Here is a 21,166-nt window from a genome sequence, read left to right as displayed (position 1 = left end):
AAGGTACATATACTACAAATGGGGCTGGATGATCCTCTATTCATACAGCTACAAACTACTGAGTTTAATATATTTAGCTGTCCCTTTTAAAGGGATGACTTGAGAGATGCAACTTTTTGGAATGTTTAAGCATGCTGGCAGTGTGTGGAGTAGTCGCGTATGCACCAGCATGGTAAACTTTGAGAAGTTGCATCTTAAATCATCCTCATTATTTAAAGTATAATTCAATACATTTGAATTTTAGTCGTTATTGGACTTTAAATCGCCTGCTGTAAGCAATGTTCCCATTATTATGCATAATCCACAGGTTCATGGACAGATTAAAGAACAGTGTTTTTATGGAGTTTGTTGGCAATTCTTTATGGTGGGGCGTTAATTACAAAAGATTGCTTTAATAAACTGTTTTAGAATAAAAAACTCTTGCCATTTACCCTTGGGCCAAAGAAGGCCAAGTGGGATTGAGGCGGGGTCAATGTCAAAAGCGGAGTTTCGCTGAGTCAGGTCAGAGGTTTCAGCACCAAGATACTCATTTTCCAATCTTTCATATCTACTGTAGCTACCATCTAACTAGTGATGGACCGATATGGTTTTTTTAATGGCCGATGCCGATATCCAGAGAGCAGGTTGGCAGATAGGCCGTTACAATGCAGATATATCACACAGTTTAATATAGTAAATAACATAAACATAAAATTGCTAAATAATGAATAAACTCTTATTTAGCACTATATTTACTCTATTCACTGTATTCACGCTAAACTTTAACTTATAATAATAATAATATAAAATAAATATATAAAAATGTATTTTAAATGGTAGATAGCAGTTTCTTCTGACTTCTGTTTAGTCATCAAATTTGAGTAATTATTTGCACATGAAGAAATTAATATATTAGGAATAAGGAAATAACAGTACACAGTAGTCCAGCAACCATGGATGACGTGCATTAACAATCACATTTTCTAAAAAAATACAGGATCAAACCAATTGTAAATGCCTAAAGAACTGAGATCTAGGAATCTTAAAATGTTGAACCACATTTTCAAATGATCTCAACACTCCACTCTCATTTAAGTCACCAAGTGTAGTAACCCCCCTCACAATCCACTCTGACCAAACAGAAAGGGGACTTATTAATGCACAATTTTGGGTTCAGCCATATGCTTGGGGCTACATTTAAATAAATGTCCGAATTAAACACACTGGACACTTTTGTCAAAATGCTAGATAACGGGGTGTGACTCAACTTCTCTGGTTAGTTTAATAGAAAGGCTTTGCAATGGCAAAATTGGGGCAAGAACTTCCTGTTCAATACAAAACCAGGGAGGGGCTCTCTCAGGTGGAAGCGGCCAGTGAGCCAAATGTCTGAGACCGAATGCATAATAATAAAACAAATTCTTGGGTAGGCCTAGCCTACCTTTGTTAATCGGCCTATGTAACTTGTTGAAATGTAATCTGGGACGTTTACATTCCAAATAAAGCTCTTCGCATTGTTATCAAATTGCTTGAAGTAAGAGAGGGGACATCTACAGGGAGAGACTGTAGCAGGTATTTGAAAATAACATTAACATTCCCAATCATAGATAAATGTACTGAAGCCCACCTACTCCCATTACTCGAAAACCTTTTTATTAAAGGGTCAAAATTAACTCTAACTAAATCACACAAATTTGCTGGGAATAAAATGCCCAAATACTTAATGCCCTGTTTGGGCCAAAGGCACCCGGTAGAAAAGCCGTTACTGGGCAGTATGCTGTCATAGCCAAAGCTTCGGATTTAGACCAATTGTCTCTGTATCCTGAGAACTTAGAGAAATAATTAATAATAGTGTGGAGGCAAGGCATAGATCTAATGGGGTCAGAGGTGAATAATAAAATATCATCTGCATAAAGTAAAAGCTTATGCGCCACACCTCCCACCATCACCCCTGGAAAATCATCCTCCTTTCTTATCGCGGCTGTTAATGGTTCCAGGGCAAGACAGAACAATAATGAGGAAAGAGGGCAACCCTGCCGGGTGCCCCTACCCAGAGTAAAATAATCTGAAATTAATAAATTTGTTTGTACCGCAGCTACCGGGTGTCTAAAAACTAACTTAATCCATTCAATAAAAGTATTTCTGAACCCATATGTTTCCAGAACCTTAAAAAGATAATCCCACTCTACCATATCAAACGCCTTTTCGGCGTCAAGTGAGATGGCAGCGACCTGAGTCTGATCATTCACCACTGACCACAAGATATTGATGAAACGCCTAATGTTATCAGAAGAGCTACGGCCCGATTAAACCCCACCTGATCTATATGTATAAGAGATGTCGTAACTTTACTTAATCGATTAGCCAAAATTTTTGACAAAATTTTAATGTCCAGCTGGATCAGAGAAATTGAACGGTAACTCTTACACTCGCTTGGATCTTTGTCCTTCTTAAGAATCAGACTGATCCGGGCTTGTGTCATGGTTGGCGGAAGCTTTACATTCTTTAATGATTCCGTATAATCTTCTAACAAAAGTAGAGCCAGTTCTGTAGCATAAGATCTAAAAAATTCATTTGCAAAACCATCTGGCCCCGGAGCCTTGCTTGTAGGTAAGGTCTTAATTACCTCATAAAGCTCCTCCAAGTTTTTTTCAGAATCAAGAGAATTTTTTTGCTCAGTTGTCAGTTTAGGGAGATCTAATGGTTCCACAAAGTTTGTAATATCGTCATCAGTAGACAAAGATGTGGAACTATAGAGATCAAGATAGAATTCTTTAAATGCATAATTTTTTATTTTTTTTTCTCCCCAATTTGGAATTCCCAATGCACACTAAGTCCTCGTGGTGGCATAGTGACTCACCTCAATCCGGGAGGCGGAGGACGAATCTCAGTTGTCTCTGCATCTGAGACCGTCAATCCGCGCATCTTATCAAAGGGCTTGTTGCGCGTGTGGAGGCTTGACACTATTCTCTGCGGCATCTCATGCACCACTCACCACGTGTCCCACCAAAAGCAAACCACATTATAGCGACCATGAGGAGGCTATCCCATGTGACTCTACCCTCCCTAGCAACCAGGCCAATTTGGTTGCTTAGGAGACCTGGCTGGAGTCACCAAGCATGCCCTGGATTCGATCTCGTGACTCCAGGGGTGGTAGCCAGCGTCTTTACTCGCTGAGCTACCCAGGCCCCCTTTAAAAGCATTATTAATATTAATGGCCGAGGTAAATATTTCACCACTAGCAGTTTTCACTAAGGGAATGGTAGAAAAAGACTCTGTCTGTTTTATATATTTAGCCAAAAGCTTCCCTGCTTTATCCCTCAACTCAAAGTATGACTGTCTTGCCCTGAACAGCCAAAACTCCACCTTCCACGACAAAATAGTATTATATCTGTATTTCAATCTGGTCAATTCTCTGAGGCCATCAGATGACATTTGGTGCTTCAGCTCTGCCTCTGCATTTTTAATATTCCCTTCCAACTCCACAAGTTCTCGTGCTTTGGATTTTTTTTATGAATGAGGCATACTGTATGATCCGACCCCTAAGAACCGCCTTAAGTGCCTTCCAAGCCACGTCCACAGAGGATAACGAGGACCAGTTGGTCTCCATATAATGCAAAAGTTTTTTGAAGGAGTGTTATTCCACAAAACAGACTCCAGCCACTTGGTGGAACCATCACAAAAAGAAACAAAAAAAGGCGCCCAGCTTCCTCGGACAGACAAGTGAATGTTCAGTTAATCAAGCTCACTTGGGAGCAACGTGAGAATCACACCATGGCTTACTCATTCCAATGACTTTATGAAAGACATCGCTTGTTGTGGGCATGTAAATACTTTGCGACCTTAGTATCTATTCTCAGTTTGGCCGGAAACATCAGCACAAAAGCGATCTTCTGTTGATGTAAGAGTTTCTTGCATTCCTTGAATCGAACACGATTCTCTCTTGTCGAATTCGCAAAGTCTGGGAACAAGAAAATTTTGTGGTTCTTCCAAGAAAGCCTTCCTTTACTCCTCACGTAACACGAGATCTTTATCTGATGATCTCAAAAAGTTGGCCAGAATTGATCGGGGCCTGTCTCCCTCCGCGGATCTCCGAGCTGGGACCCTGTGAGCTTGCTCGATTTCCAGCTTATGGCCTGTTATGTCGAGCAGACTCGGGAAGAGCTCGTCTAGGAATTTCACCATATCTCGGCCTTCTTCATACTCAGGAATTCCAACAATTCGAATGTTGTTTCGCTGATTACGAATCTCAAGGTCTTCCAACTTTTCTCAGATGCGCTGCAAATCTGCCTGGGTTGCTAGCGGGTTAGCAGCTAATTCCCTCTCCGATGATTCCAGATAATCGATCCGTTTCTCGATGTCCCCGATTCTTGTAACCAACTCGGTGAATTTCGTCTCCATGGAAGTGATCGATTGACATATTACAGCAAGATCCTCCAAGTCCGCTACGACCTTCGTCAGCATCACCGACATGCTGGACAGTTGACGCTGAATTTGTCCCGCCGTTCTGTCCAAATTGAGTCCCTGGTTTGCGGCCTTGTCAGGGGTATCAGCTTGAGCACGTAAGTGTCTTTTAATGTCTCCAGAGCCCGAGGATTTTGAATAATTTTTTTTTTCTTTTCAATTAGCATTTTTTTATTGACTCAAATATATAAGAAAGAAAAAACACAACATTTAACCCCCACTATTACCCCTCCCCAATCACCAGCCCCACCCCATCCCCAATCGAACACCCCTGTGGTCACAAAATAGAATACACACACACAAAAAAAATAATATAATAATCATGTATAATTAAAACTAAACCTCTCTCTCCACAGCCCCTCCCTGAGAGTCCCCCAAAAACACCAAATACCTGCCCCATTTCCTAGCAAACAAATCTCGAACCCCCAGCCCTCTGCTCGACATCTCCTCAAAAGCCCCCATCCTCCCCATCTCCGCCCACCACTCCGGAAATTAGGGAGCCCCATCTGACTTTCATCCCCTTAAAATAATCTACCTGCCAATCATAATACTGGTCAGGGAGGATTTTGAATTCTTTGACATATTGACCTCACAGAACAGTTATGAAACAGTGTATCGAATCTCACCTGTTTATGACACAAAAATAATTAAAGTGTGCAGAGCTCACTGCTCACACGTCCGACTCTCGCATGGTGCCATGCGACTCCTCTCAAAATACTTTTTAATCACCTCAGAACTATTAAAATATTCTGCAGGTCAAAATAATTGAAAAAAGTTGTGTTTTCACGTTTACAGGTCATTTAGAGCCAAGATGGTATAAAAGACTCTAGGATATTAGTTTTATTGATATTTGCCTTTTTATCATTAGACAAGACAGTTAAAAGTTACAGGGAACTGTTGAGGAGAGAGAGGGAGAATGAAACAGGTGAGCACTTTAACATTATGAGCTCAAACGCATCTGCCGTGGCTCTAATATGTGGACCGTTTAAATGACACTGTTTTGCACACCCGTCTATTATTGTAGTAACACGATAGCATGTAACAACATAACAAAACGTGACAGGTCGTTTATATGTCTCAGTCGCTTCACATTCAAGCAGGCGATTCTTGGCGCCCTCAAGAAACAAATCGGCCAAATGGGAAAATGTATCGGCCGACGCTGATAATTAAAACATTCAGAACATCTGCCAATTTATCGTCCTCTGCGATATATCGGTCTACCACTACATCTTAACTCAACAGATCAGCAGAGAATGGAGAATCATCTGTACTGGTCAGTAGATGAAATCAAGGCTCTTTTGAATATTTGGGCACCTGCTGAATGAAGAAGTATATTGTCATCGAACTTGTTAAGCAAGATATCCAACTCACAACGATACAGGTTCTGAAAAAAAAAAAAAAAAAATTGCAGGCACAGTACAATTCTGTGTTCATTTTGATGGCTAGCTAGTTTCCAGAGTCTGATATCTCAGCTTGAGTTTCTCTCTTGCTTGTGAAATGGGTGGGATATGTGATGTTGGCACCAGGGTGGTGTATTAAGTGTGGGTTTTAGGGCAATGCTGCTATGCTATTGGCCCGATGGTGGGAATGCAGATCGATTTTGGTCTCGCGGCTCGAGATCCGAGGTTTTTGGCCCCGGCTGAGCAGTTGATAGCCCTGGCTCGCACTTGTCTGATAGTGGAAAAGCGGCTATTGAAGCGCATCATTCTGTTCCCAGGATGTGCGTAAGCAGTGCTGTTACCTATGTTGAAGCATCTCTTATTATATACCTCCTATTTCTTTGTTGTGTATTTTGCAGTTTTCTTATTGTAGGGCTGTGCTTTAGAGTCCATGTATCCCTAAGAAATGTGTCCACTAACACATTCAGTTGCACATAAATATTGAGATATACAATATATCAAATATAACCAAAAGGCTTTCTTCTTTTCTGAACTTCTCTAATGGTTGTTCTAATCGGCAGGTTCTCCCTTGCTGCTCTTTGCAAACCGGCGAGATGTCCGACTGGTGGATGCAGAGGCAGGCCGGTCGGAGTCTGCCGTGGTCGTCAGTGATCTGGAGGACGCTGCAGCGGTTGACTTCCTTTTCTCAGAGGGACTGATATTTTGGACTGACGTCAGTGAAGAGGCCATTAAACAGACCCACTACAACCTCTCTTCTATCTGTAAGATCAGTATTTTAGTTTTATTTTTGGCTAGGAAATATTGTATGGGTAAAGAATGTGCTTTCATGGGCTATCAAGTTTGAAGATCATTTCTGATGTTTTATAAAACAGAAATTTTAATATTGTAAGCAACAATTGAAATAATGGCCTGTTATGGGTGATATGTTTCTTTAAACATATTTTAGAAGTTTGCAATAGCACAGCAAAAATCTTTATCATTATCTGGAGGCAGAGTGAAGCATTTGAGGAATGCTTTAACTGTTAATACAGTTGTGGAACTGAATGGAGGTCTTGTCTTTCAGCTATTAAGGATGCCACACTGGGCAAAGGGCAGACAGTGGTGGTATCAGGTCTGGATTCCCCTGATGGCTTAGCCTGCGATTGGCTCGGGCGCAAACTCTACTGGACTGACTCTGAAACGAACCGCATTGAAGTGGCCAACCTGGACGGTACCTCTCGCAAAGTGCTCTTCTGGCAAGATCTTGACCAACCCAGGGCAATTGCACTCAACCCTGCCCATAGGTGAGTCCCTGATTCATCGTTTCCCATTTACTAATTATTGTGTACAAGTGTTCTTACTTATGTGCGCAGAAAAGGTTCTTGCACAAAATCCAGATTCACAATACAGTAGTTGCGTAAACATGTAAATGTCTTACTTTTCTTCTATTGTTGATGAATCCAGATTATTGTAAATGATGGAGTGCTTGGCCTTTCCAAGGCCATGTTCTCACTAATACATTTTCAGTTGAAAACACATCATTTCTGCTGTTTACATCTCTCATCCATATTGGAACGGTGTTTTCTTGCACAAAACTTTTGAAAACTCTTTCTAGTACTGCATACTTTGGAAAACAAAGACAACATTTTCAAACAACAACATATTAGTCAGGCCATCAGGAGTCTGTGATTTTTGTATACATGTAGTTTGAGTTGGTTTAAATGTTTTTTTTGGTGGGGGAATTTACCCCTTTTTCTCCCAATTTGGAATGCCCAATTCCCAATGCGCTCTAAGTCCTCGTGGTCGCATAGTGATTCGCCTCAGTCCGGGTGGCAGAGGACGAATCCCAGTTGCCTCCACGTCTGAGACAGTCAACCTGCGCATCTTATCACGTGGCTTGTTGAGCGGAGACATAGCGCATGTGGAGGCTTCACGCCATCCACCGCGGCAACCACGCTCAATTCACCATGCGCCCCACCGAGAACAAACCACATTATAGCGACCACGAGGAGGTTACCCCATGTGACTCTACCCTCCCTAGCAACCGGGCCAATTTGGTTGCTTAGGAGACCTGGCTGGAGTCACTCAGCACGCCCAGGGATTCGAACTAGTGAACTAGCGAACTCCAGGGGTGGTAGCCAGCGTATTTTACCACTGAGCTACCCAGGCCCCGGTTTAAATGTTGTTTTAAATTTAGAACAAAATTTAAGTGCGAACTAACAGATAAATCATGATTTTTATGCGCAAATAGTGTGGACGCATATGAGACCCAATGTCTCCTCTCTCTTGTTCTCTCATTTCCTCCTCTCTTCTACTTTTTCCCCATCCCCCATTCATTGGGTGGTCTTTGCATGTGTCCATCCACCCTTGACCCCCTGCGTTCATTAATGCATAGCCTGGTTGTTTATTTATAGACCATTAGAACTTCCCCCTTAAAGGAAGATTGGGATGCAACGTAGCATTCAGTTGAGGGCTGTTTCCTGTTGTTCTGTGGTGTATAGATCCTGCATGACTCCTCTGGTGTACCTCAAGGCCATGTGTTAGGCACGAAGTCAAGGTACAATAATAAAAAATAAAAATAATAATAAAAAAAAAAAAAATATATATATATAATATAATGTAATATAAATATAAGTAATAATAACAATAATATTTATAAAATAATAATACATATAATAAAAATATTATATTATTTATATAATATATTTTTGTATTTTTATAAAAATAAAAATACATTTAATCAACTTTTTAGGAGCGCCATAGTATATAGATGACCTCAAAGCAGATGAAAGGCATCAATGGACTAAAAGCCACAATATTCCAATTTCTGATTTCATGGGGTCTTTAAAAAAAATAAATGTACTGCTGCTGAATGCTTTTCGCATTTTTATCGTCCACTTTGCTGTGTACGCACAAGGGTTTTAGCTTACTCCATCTTTATGGGACTCCAGAGCTGGGACATTTTTCACAGAACGCATTTCACTTTGTACAGTGTATGATGAAGACATTAAAAATGGAGCCAGACACTTTTCCTGGCCTTTCGCCTAAAGAAACACATCCATTCCACTTGCGTTTTTCAAAACATTAGCTGCCTGTTTCATGAAGTTCGTTACCCCTTTGCGTTTTCTTGGGAATTTCGGGGTAAGAGACCCCTTTTCCAACACATAAAGATCCCATTACAAAGCCATTAAAAATTAGAAGTTAATGTGTGGCATTTTCAAGAAGACATACCAGTAGTTAAAGGGATAGTTCACCCAAAATGGAAATTCTATCATCACTTATCCGCCTTGTTGTTCCAAACCTGACTGACTGACTTTTTTCCATGGAACACAAAAGGAGATGTGAGGCAGAATGTTATCTCCAAAATTTAAATTTTTTGTTGAGCTACTACTTGAAAAATTGCATCATGCCTTTTATTTTCCTATAGTTTCATCACCTGAAAGCTTTGAGTTGAGATTTACTGTGGAGATCCAAGACCTCTGTCGGGGCTTCTGCTTCAGATCAGAGAAAGGGGAGGCCCTGCTTTTTACAACCCCCTGAGAGCGAGAACAACCGCATGCAGGGGCCCCTGAATTATGTTTGTCTGTTCTCAAGACACGTTCATTGTTTTCACATTCTCAAAAAGAGGGTTGAGAGGAGTAAAAAGATTAATTACCATCAGATGAAAAGAACGGCTGTTTTTTATTTATTGCCGTGTTAAGTTTGCTGACCCTGCTCGAATTGAAAATATGACCCCCAAAAAATTCAGTTTTTATTGCCAGAGACACGGCACATCCAAATATCTGACATTTTTTGGAGTTATATAGTGCAGATGTACCTGGTATTTAAAGTCGGGAGACGTTCTGACGCCTTCTGTAGAATCCACCAACTCCTCTTTTGACCGTAGACACATTGGGTGGCTCCAATCACAAGCCCATTTTGATATTCTTAGTTGCGTGGCCAAGCATCAGGTTTATGTCTTCATATAACACAAACAACATTGCAACAAACAATGGATGGATCAGTGCTAGTTTAGATGAGTGTTTCTTTAATGTGATAGCTGGTTTTTGTAGCACCCACAAAGCCAGACCTTGCTTCATTTATTTTCTTGCACTGTCAAGCCACTCTGTCTCCTGAACTTTTCCCCAGATGGACAAAATTTTACTCTTGCATAATTGCTTAAGAGTTATTTCAACAGAAACTGAAGAAACAAGGACAGTTTTCACACAGAATCTGCAGTTTTCTTTTCTTGCTGATTGTGGACGAAAAATTTCTTTAAATTTGGTACAATTTGTTAAATGGTGGTGGAAGTACTACATTCTAACTAGCTGGGTTTCTATCAACGTATTGTAATGCAAATTTTGGGTTATTGAATAAAAACTGCTGGATGAAAACACCAAAATGTAAATGTAATCTTTAAAATGTGCACAAAAACGTATACGCTCGCTTGTGGTGGACACATTTTTTATTCGGTAAGAAGACATGCGCATAAACTAATATGGAAAAGCATTTACCAAATAAATTCCTATAGAAATTATAAAGGAATACAGATATGCATCAAAAAATATCATCGCATAGCAGCTCAATGTTGCTCTGGTCATTCTGAAATGACAAAGCTAAAGCCTGTCAGCAAAATGACTGGCTGTGAAAACAAATAGTAGCCATTTTATGCAGTGGCATTCCCAAAATGTTTCACTGACCTTATGTGTTTCCTAAGCTAATATCACAAATTGTTAAAGTTGTGTGTGAATATGTTTGTCACTACAGAGTTTTTTTTTTTCAACTGCCTTTAAAGAGTGACATTTCAAACAGCTATTATCCTTGTTACAACCTTCTGTTGCTGTCCAGTTTTAATTTCAACACAGCCAAACTGTTGCTCTTCCATCTCTTTGTTCTGTCAGCCTTCATGAAGCAGCGTAATGCTAAGGTTCCTAATTGTGAAAAAATGCAACCCAAGCGTTGAAATCACAGGCAGGCTAATAGGAAGCATCTCAGGGGAGGAAGGGGTGGTTGGGTTTTCATGCTTGGTCTCCCTGCTGGCATGAGGTTTGATAAGTGTTTCCGTCGGCGATACGCTCTGTGTCGTAGCTTGTACGTTACAAGTAATCACGCCTTCACCGAGTGACTGCTTTCTTGTTAGTGTTTTTGCTGCTTGTCAATTTTCTTTTTTTATTTATTTTCTTCCCCCCCTTTTCTCTCTTTCCTCATTGGCTAAATTTAAGTGCTGTGAATTGGTTTGCTGTTTGTAATGTTGATTAAATAACTGGCTGGTATTTTGACACATTTGATGGATAAGTGGATGGTGTAATTATAATGTAATTTTCCAAAGTGTGCTATGTCATGTTGCAACACAAACAATTAATAATAAATATAGCCGCAAGCGGTAATCATCGGGGTCCAAGCACATGTGAAGAAATAACCAAAATAATCAGAATTGACAAATTATCCAGTGGATGCCAAATTATACAAATTGACTATATAAAAGCTGCTGAAAGCTGATTGGTCGATGGCAGCCATGTTTTTCAAAATATGCAACTGTCCTCATAGGCCTTGTTGACACCTTGGACAAATAAACTGCATGCAAAATTTCAAGTCAATAGGACCAAAAGTTCCATAGTTAGAGCCATTTTTGTTTTTAACTATTATAGCACCACCAAGAGGCACAGGTGTAAGTGTACCAAATTTGGTGATATCTCAATCTGTTCAAGAGTTTTAGTAAAAGTGGCCACACCCATTATGAATGTTTTGTCATACCGTTTGAAGATAAATTACAATTTTACAATTCCTTTGATAACTTTTCATTTTGGAACTCCAGAGAATTGTTTCTGCACTGGTTTGGTTATAAATAAATAGTGCCTCCAGGTGGCCAATTTTTGTCAAATTTTGCATAGACCTCTTGGGCCAAGAGACAAATAGGCATACCAAGTATAGTTCCGATCGGCCTTATTTAACCTTATATAAAAGCTGCTGAAAGCTGATTGGTCGATGGCGGCCATATTTTTAAAGATATGCGACTGTGCTCATAGACCTTGATGGCACCTTGGACAAAGACAGTGCATGCAAAATTTCAAGTCGATCGGACCAATTTTAATTATTATAGCGCCACCAAGAGGCAAAGGTGTGCAATATTTTTTTGTGTGACCTCAGCATTAGCCCATACATACGTTTACCAAATTTGGTGATAATACCTCAATCCTTTTGAAAAGTTATAACCATTTTAGTAAAATTGACACGCCCACTACGAACGTTTTGGCATACCGTTTGAGGATAAATCAGAATTTCAAAATTCCTTTGATAACTTTTCATATTGGGACTTTTTCAAACAATCCAAAATAGCGGGAAAACAAAGGGGCGGAGCAGAATTCTGTCAGGGGGTAAAACTCTTCGTGATGCAAGGAATCAGAGGAAAAAATAATTTTGTTCAAGATTTATGGCCCAAAATGTGACTTCTTGTTTGTTTTGTTCACAATAGCGCCACATAGTGTCTGAAGGATGTGTGTCTGTATGCCTGAGTAGTTGGGGGGAGGATTAGGAACCATCCTGCCAAGCTTGGAATCTCTATGACTTACGGTCTCTGACAGCCAGACTCTTTTAGGGCAGAAAAGAAATTATAATAAGAAAATCGGAACAAATACAATAGGGTTCCTGCACCTTCGGTGCTTGGACCCCTAATAAGCTGTACATGACTTACACAAATGGCTACATTCGCACACACAACCCTGTACACAACATGAACAGGATATTGTTCCCATTTAAGGAAGGCGTAAACAACCCAAACTACTGCAGTATTTATGGTTGTAGACATTGTTGTTTAACATTGTTCAACATTGCAAGGTTGTCTCTTCAAATTGTGATGAAATCCTCCTTGATTGGCTTTATTGCTATCTAAAGACTTACTGATCAGTCAATTCCTTTTTAAATGGAATACCAAATTCGTAATTTTATAAACCAATGATGAGGTGCAGTTTAGTTTTAGTGGACCTTGTTTACGAATACAGCATCAAGATATACACAACAGGAGGACAGAAACACGAAAATTTCAGAAGTAGATACCAATCCCACCAATTTCACAGCAAAAACTAATCGCGTCTAATTATTGAGAACACTCCTGTAATAAATTATGAATATGTTTGTTTGTGACTTTTATTTCAAACTCTATTGGTTGCACTCTCCTAATTAACAATGGGGTTAACAAAGGCAGAAAATGAAAACTTTCATAATATGCAGTTTTATTATATATGCACAGAAATATTAGTGATGCACCGAAATGAAAATTCTAGTCCGAAACCGAATCTTTCTACACATACTGGGCCAAAAACTGAAAAATTTTATTTTACATTAGACTTTATTTGGAAAATGTAATTCTTAATGTTATTATCAGGGATGCATCGAAAACCACTTTTTCTATAACTATAAATTTCATTCTAAAATAAAGTAGACAGAAAAGAATTACATAAAACTATGTGTAGCCTATTCAAAAAATTGTTAACTACTCTACTGGATAATGCAGCAGCAAAATTAACATTAATTCCAGTGAAAATCTTCAGTGAAAATGAAGCCAACTCTAATAATAATAATAATAATCATAATAATACATTTTCAGTTGTAAATAATAAACTTTAAAACCCTCTGGCTTGTATTTTGATGGAATGTTCCAGGCAGAACTATGAGCTGCACTAAAAACAGCTGTGCTTTACGAGCCGTTCGTCTGCGTGCGATGAATGTGTGTCAACAACAGAGCAACACTTATTCACTGATGCGTGCTGTTCATGCAAACAGTATATTTATTTATTAAACGCATCCTTTGCGATTCACATCAATGCATGAGTCATATGGACTACTTTAATGCTGCTTTTATGCTTCTTTAATGTCATAACTACATTACCATAACCGTAACGACCACGACACACAATATCAGATCACTGAAAAACACTCTTCATTAATGCGCTAATATCCAAGAGAGCAATCACTTCACTTCTGGGTATGTGGATTTTAATGTGCAACATAAACAATGCTGTTTCTATATGTAAGTGTTTCTGTTACAGGATTTTAAAGAAACAGTATTTTTTCTCACAAAAAATATTTTTTAGGGATGCACTGAAATTTCTAGAAAATTTTCAGCCGAATATTTTATAAGTAAAATTTTCGGTTTTCGCCCAAAAAATGTCGGTGCATCCCTAATAAATATTTTTCGTCACAGTTTATCTGTGCATATTCAAATAGAGTTTAGGACCAAATATACTTAATATGAAACCGAAGAACGAATGGGTGTGACGTCATTTAAATCTGGCCAAAAAGACTGTGTTTTTGCGTTTGTTTTGGTCGTTCGTAACATCTCGCCTGGGCGATTTTTAGGAAAATTTCTAACCGACTGCTTAACTCCTCTTTACTGCCGTTGGTCCACATCATCGGTAGTTGTGACCTGGAGCTCCACCTACCTTGACACCAACAGCAACTCATTCTGTTTATCTTGTTCAGTCAGTCAAAATCAGTCAACAAGAACACACTGGCATGCAGAGATATTAGCGAGCTGGTGCAAATTTACCTACATCTGTACGATGCGATTTCTACAAAAGGAATCAAATCTACTCAAATACTCTCAAGTGCCTATTCACTCATGTTCCATCTTCAGCGAAAGTATTCACACATCTGCCCAAAGTAAGCCTATCATCATTCTTTTGTCTTTATTTTGCACATTAACACGTTTATACACTGATCTTTGCAGCAGTATCAGTGTCATCATAAATGACAAAAACAGAGTGTAATCGGCGCGTATTATGGCCACGTGTTGGCGCATTAGCGCCATGAATTCAAAATGTAAACAGACCATTTTTTTTTTATTTACTGTATATATATTTTACTTTAAATCATCATCGAGTGGTTAAAACAGCTTCTTTTACTGACCTCATGTGAATTCTTCTCATTGATAACATATTTTAATGTCACATTAGTTTAGATTTTACATGTAGCGTCCTCATATTTAAATGTACTTCTGAACACTTCTGACAGCATGGCTGTTTAGAACTTTTTACCTCTGAACAAAGAACGAATAAGAACTTCTCTAGAAGTATATTGAGGCCTTTACAGCACTTACAGATTTTCTGCAGTATCGGTGGAACAAACTCAAGACTGGTAATGTTACTTTTTTTTTCGTCTTTGCTCTGGTACTTTGACGTCCCCAAATGAAACAATATATGACAGTTTTCACAATACAATACAACTATTATGTTATCCATTATTCAATTTTAAACCATCTATTAAGGAGAGTAGATATGTCTTTACCAGTGACAGTTTTAGAGATGAATGCTCTCTTACCACTAATATCCTTTTTTTAAAATGCCTATTTTAGGATCTGTTACTTTCCACACAAATTGACGTGACTTCTGTTATTTTCTGAAGATGTAAAAAAAGGTTGGCTTTTCGCCAGCGAAGAAGATTTCTGTTATGTACCATGATAAAATTAGAGTTTGTGTGGGTGTGATTGGGTTTGGGTGGCGCATTATGTTTGTCTCGCATATAAAGTGTTTTAAGCAAATATAGCACTGATGCAGCTTTTTTTTTTTTTTTAAGTGTGGCTCTTAAAATGGTCAGCTGTTGTTGAATCTAACTCCAAATACATGTTGCCTAACCTTGAGCACCTTCCCAGTCAATAAGTAAACTGTTTTAATCTTTGTAGCTCAGTGGTAAAATACGCTGGCTACCACCCCTGGAGTTCGCTAGTTCGCTAGTTCGAATCCCAGGGCGTGCTGAGTGACTCCAGCCAGGTCTCCTAAGCAACCAAATTGGCCCGGTTGCTAGGGAGGGTAGAGTCACATGGGGTAACCTCCTCGTGGTCGCTATAATGTGGTTTGTTCTCGGTGTGGCGCATGGTGAATTGAGCGTGGTTGCTGCGGTGGATGGCGTGAAGCCTCCACACGCGCTATGTCTCCGTGGCAACGCGCTCAACAAGCCACGTGATAAGATGCGCGGGTTGACTGTCTCAGACGCGGAGGCAACTGGGATTCATCCTCCGCCACCCGGACTGAGGCGAATCACTATGCGACCACGAGGACTTAGAGCGCATTGGGCATTCCAAATTGGGAGAAAAAGGGGAAAAATCCCCCCCCCCCCAAAAAAAAATCTTTGTATCGCGCTGTGCATGAGTGATGTTGTCTCTGTTATTGTTTGCATGTTGCACCTCTTGAACATCTGTATATTCAAACCATGCGCTTTGTTGTTTCCAGTCAGCTTATGGGAACCAGATTAGTGATCAGTGACGATATATCGGCCAGGTCGATGAGTTTTGAGATTATCGCATTCGAACCGTAACTGTGTCTGATTGGCTGATAAACAGAATTGGCCATTCCACCTAGTCTCATTTCCAAATTCTACTGACCATCTTGTCAATTAATAATGCACGTATATTGTTTTCAAGTGTTTGTATTGAATTCTGAATAAATACTGTGTACATCTTATTTGTAATTACTAACATAAATTGTATTATTAAATCAGTTTTGTACTGGCTGTCAGCCACCCTGTTCTTCAGATATCGATATTGGAATAGGCTGCCAAAAAAAAAACATATCTGTCGACCACTAAACCAAATGATTGAAACCTAACCTTTTTCCTCAGGTACATGTATTGGACAGACTGGGGGGAGGAGCCAAGAATAGAAAGGGCAGGCATGGATGGCAGCAGTCGGCAAATCATTGTGCAGAAGCAAATCTATTGGCCGAATGGATTGACCATCGATCTCGAGGAGCAGAAACTCTATTGGGCGGACGCCAAACTCAGCTTCATCCACAGAGCCAACTTGGACGGGACTGCTCGGTCAGTTTGCTCATACTTCCTCTTATTCCATGTCTTACCCTTTCGTCATACATATCCCTGTATTCAAGATGAGACAGTTCAGAGTGGACTGGAAATTAAGTCTCCCACATGAGCACCACAGCTCGAAGCTCTTGGTATGATCAGAAACCCACGGCTTTGAGAATCCTTGTATTTCATTCCCTTTACAATCTGGGCAAAGGCCAAATTGTAGAGGAATGGGTCACGATGGCCAGCAACCGACAAGACGTTTAGTAAGGTTGACTAGTTTATCAAGATTTCATATGAACTTCTGTGAACGCCCCTTAAGAAACAGGTCTGCTCAGGGTCAGGTGAACCCAAAACCAGACTAATTATTGAGGTGGTCTTCAAGACCAGTTAGTCAACTAATTATTTAGACAACCCACCAACGAGTTGATTGTGAAAATGTGTCGTTTTGCACATACCTATAATGGTATGACTTTTGTGGCCCAATCCAAACCGTTGAGATTCGGCTGGCTCCAGTGTAAACACACCCTGCATGTAGGCCCAGCTCAAAACCCCCTCTCAACTTCCTCTCACTCTAAACTCGAGATGACCCCAGCGCCATATACCACTGTAATCCGATCCTGCCTGGCATTATGCTTATGATTCGTGCCCCCAAGCCAAAGGGTTACATTTCCTTTTGTGTATGTTGGATTTCATAGCAACTTCAATAAAGAAAGGTATGTCAGACCCTCTCCTATGTTGGGATTTGCACGGTCAGCATACAGCCTGACCAGACGTGGTGCATCTTCCATTGGTAAGAATTTGCAGTTTTGTGCATTCACTTTGTCTATGTTTTCCATGAGGTCTGCTTGACCTGAATTGAAAAAGAATGCTATGTAATGCAGGGAATGAAAAACCCATAAGCCAGTTTTAACTAAATATCTCACAGTTACAAAATGAGTATATAAAGATATTTATTATAATAATTAGTTCTTAACTGAAATTAGCTTCATTGCAATGTACAAGAGTTTCCAAAGAAAAAAAATAATGTTTTTTAAATTGTGCTTTGGACATTATATAAAATCTTCATTACCACATTCTTTACCACAAAACCATAACAGTGGGAATCTGAAAATGGAATTTTCAAATGAAAATGTATTAAGTGTAGACATGGCCTTAGAAAGTTTCTTTCCAAAGTGTTCTTTTTTTATGCTCAAGCGATTATATTTTCTTTGCTTGATTTGCTTGGTTATTCTTTATTCATATTTCATTCTGTGTTGTGTAACCTGAAAAACAATGGAGAACAACTACTGTAATGTTCCCAAAAATTATTAGGCTTCAGAAAAGCTTCGACTGAATCAGATTTGAGTAATTGCAGTTGTTGTATAGCTGTGAATCAGTGGTGCATGTTTTTCCTTGGGCCTCTAAATGACACTTGTGGCAATAAGCCATTAATTTAAGGTTCTGCTGTCCTTACACGGAACTGGCCAAAGACCAGATGTTTTGTAGTATTTTTGCTTTCTAAGTCACACCTTTTGTAAAAATGTGTTAGCGCTTCTCTTTAAAAGTTAACTAGCGTTTGTTTTTAAAACAAAAAGCCCTGGTTCTCATGTTTGTTTTTCCAGACACCTCTGTTTAATAGCCAGTTCAGCTTGCTGACTTCAACATTCGTGTCACTACCAAGAGTATGTCCGAAGCTGTGAAAATCTGGTTGTAATTACGTTTCGAGAGCACTGCCCCCAACCCCCTGCCCCTGATTCTGTTCATCACACGCTATTAAAAATCGAGGGGTGAATAACATGTTAAATCTATCCTTTTTATATACACTCACATATCACGCACACCAGTTCCCCCACCCCTGTCCGTCTAGAAAAATGTATCCCCTCTCAACTCGCTACAGCATTGTGATTGATGCTTCCCCGAATAGTGCTGCATTACGGTTCTGAACACTCGCGCAGCGGCCTGGCTTTGATCCACTCACATTTATTTACGTCTGCTGTCAACCCGTTACGCTGTTTGAGGGGCCCGTTGTTCGACTGGCCATGCTCGACGGTCAGGGCTCAGATGGACTTCACTTAATAAGGGCAGCTGTACCTTTAGAGCACAGGAGTGACTCCCTACTAACAACCGAAACAGATGCAAGCTTACAGGTCGATGACAGCCTGATTTGTTTAATTACCCCCCCCCCACCTCCCCCCAATGCAGGGTTTGGTTTCGCATGAGCTCCAGATTTCCTAAAGGGTTTAAAAAAGACCTCAGTGTGTGGTTGATGTTGTTGGCTTGTTGTTTGGTCTGAAATTTGCTTTCTATATGCTTTCTGAAAGGAGTAATGCATGCAGGCCTCTTGTGTCTTGAAATTAAGACATGTTGAAAGTCTTGAGCACCCAAACTCTGTGGGTCGTGACTCAAAAATTGGTTGCAGGTCTGTTCTGATAGCGTCGTGGACAACAGGGAAAAGAAAATTGCAAATAATAAAATGCAACTAACTGTATATTCGTGCATAGTTAGAATGCTGTTTATCCAATTGAACTCTGTTTTGCCTTAAATTCATCTGTCATTTGGTAGAAGCTAGAAAAATTAAGCATGGCAACATGGACCGTTTGCATGACATGCCCTCATCTTCGAAAACCACCAATAGAACTTAGCAAGGTAAAATAATCTATGACCCAGACTACATTAAATACATGCTGACTTACAAAAAGGATGAACTAAATATTTTTTTATTTTTTTATTTTTTATTTAAAGGACATTGTTGTGTGATGAACAATTTTGGTATTGTGTTGGGTCGCCACTTGATGTCCAATTTAAAGAGTGGGTCCTGAAGCAAAACCTGTTGAGAACCACTGCCCTAATTTACATTTACTGGAATAATATCTCGTATAAAGAATACTGATGCAGACCGATTGGATTCATAAAGCATCCTGACTGGAATGTGTGTGTGTGTTTAACATCTACAGGGAGGCCGTTGTGGAGGGATCGCTCACCCATCCATTCGCCCTCACTCTTTACGACCAAACGCTCTACTGGACCGACTGGCAGACCCGCTCCATTCACGCCTGCAACAAACACACCGGAGAGAAGCGAAGAGAAATTCTTGGCGGCATTTACTCCCCGATGGACATCCAGGTGCTGGGCCAAGAGAGGCAGCCCAACAGTGAGACCCCAGCAAAGCACAACACATCTCCACATTTCTTGTTAAACCAGAACCTATAGACCTTTTGTCAGATTTGGTGTCATATTTAATTTGACACAAATGGCTGTTAATAATTTAGGACAATTCTGACTAAGGTCTTCTCTCAAGTTTTTGTTTTGTGAGGTGTTTGAAAGAGCAGAAGAAATTTTGGTGTAGAGGCATTTGTTCTATGTTTCCTCCAGAGGACCAAGTTCTCAAACAAGATTGAGATACAATTCCAATGTTCACATTCCAGGTTAAATTTTTTAGGTTTTTTCAAGACTCACTGTACTGTCTCTTTGTTAAACTTTAGGTCTTTTGCCTCATGAGGCAATCTTGGGAGAATAGTTCTCAGGGAATGAAATTTTTCAAGTGTCCAGCATTCCGCTCTGAACAAATAAACACAGCTCCTCAGTGGAAACAGGGGAACAGTCCCAGCATGAACCAACCCCCACCTTAGTCTGTGTGTGGGTGTGTGTGTGTGTGTGTATATATGTGGGTTTGTGAGGATGTGGGTGTGGATTACTTTGAAACATTTAACAGACTGCAAACACAACTAGGTAAGTGTTTGTTGTGATTGCGGTAAGATAATAAAAATTAGATTTGAATGAAAAAATTAAAACTGCATCTTACAGAACTGCGTTTCTTACAGAATTTTGTTTTTGCAGTGGGTGAGGGTCCTAACTACATAGTATACTTGATGAAACAGTATCATTTTTCTCAAATGGGGGGGGGGGGATGGTAGTTGCCCAAAAGTTCGGCCCCGTTCGGCAGCCGGCCAACCAGGAAAAGTCCCAGTTCTTCTTATGGCCAGTCCGCCCCTGACTGCCAGTCTGACTTTTTTTTTTTATCTGTGAAACACAAGACTGAGGGATGAGAAGTATCGGGAATGTGACTGAAGCACATAAAATCACAATAAAATTAATCCATATCACTCGTCCGCTATATTTCAATTCTTCTGAAACCAAGCGGTAGTGTTGTGTGAGGACAAGATCAAAATTGAGGTGTTAATTCACCCTTTTAACCCATTTGAATTTGGTGCTCATGCAAAAACTTCTTTGTTTACATAAGCGCAGTGAAGTGAGCACACCTGACACTTCATAACGGTACATGGAGCAGAAGAAATCTGCTCATCCCGCTCACGACGCTAGAAAGCTGCCGCTCTGTGGCATGTTAGTAATATGTAAAGCGAGTGTGTATTGTCTATCATTGCTTTCTGTACAATGACCAATAATCACTAATGATCAATAATATCATCTTGTACTGTATATGTGCGATCGCAGTTGGAAAGATGCCAGCTTCACTTCCGAATGCCTAAATATACAAACAGTTTTGATTTATTACATGTTTGCTTACCCAGCCACAGTGTTTGCCACAATGAATGCATGCAATCGCCATTTAAGGTCTGTTTGAAGTCTGATTT

At 39.8% G+C, this 21,166-nt stretch overlaps 1 protein-coding gene across 1 annotated transcript in view; it reads left to right on the top strand.

The window, feature by feature from the left end:
* The window catches only part of lrp5 (low density lipoprotein receptor-related protein 5), a 90,992-nt gene that overhangs the window by 14,502 nt on the left and 55,324 nt on the right, over positions 1 to 21,166 (top strand). Inside the window, exons 2-5 of the mRNA XM_051689667.1 lie at positions 6,401 to 6,601; positions 6,904 to 7,123; positions 16,410 to 16,607; positions 19,529 to 19,725. Coding sequence (XP_051545627.1) covers positions 6,401 to 6,601; positions 6,904 to 7,123; positions 16,410 to 16,607; positions 19,529 to 19,725 — 816 coding nt within the window. The remainder of the gene's footprint in view (positions 1 to 6,400; positions 6,602 to 6,903; positions 7,124 to 16,409; positions 16,608 to 19,528; positions 19,726 to 21,166) is intronic.

This window comes from Myxocyprinus asiaticus, chromosome 46, assembly GCF_019703515.2.
Source record: "Myxocyprinus asiaticus isolate MX2 ecotype Aquarium Trade chromosome 46, UBuf_Myxa_2, whole genome shotgun sequence".
In the NCBI taxonomy this organism is placed as follows: Eukaryota; Metazoa; Chordata; class Actinopteri; order Cypriniformes; family Catostomidae; genus Myxocyprinus; species Myxocyprinus asiaticus.
The sequence above is the reverse complement of the archived record's forward strand: the minus strand, read 5'-3'. Positions and strand labels throughout refer to the sequence as shown.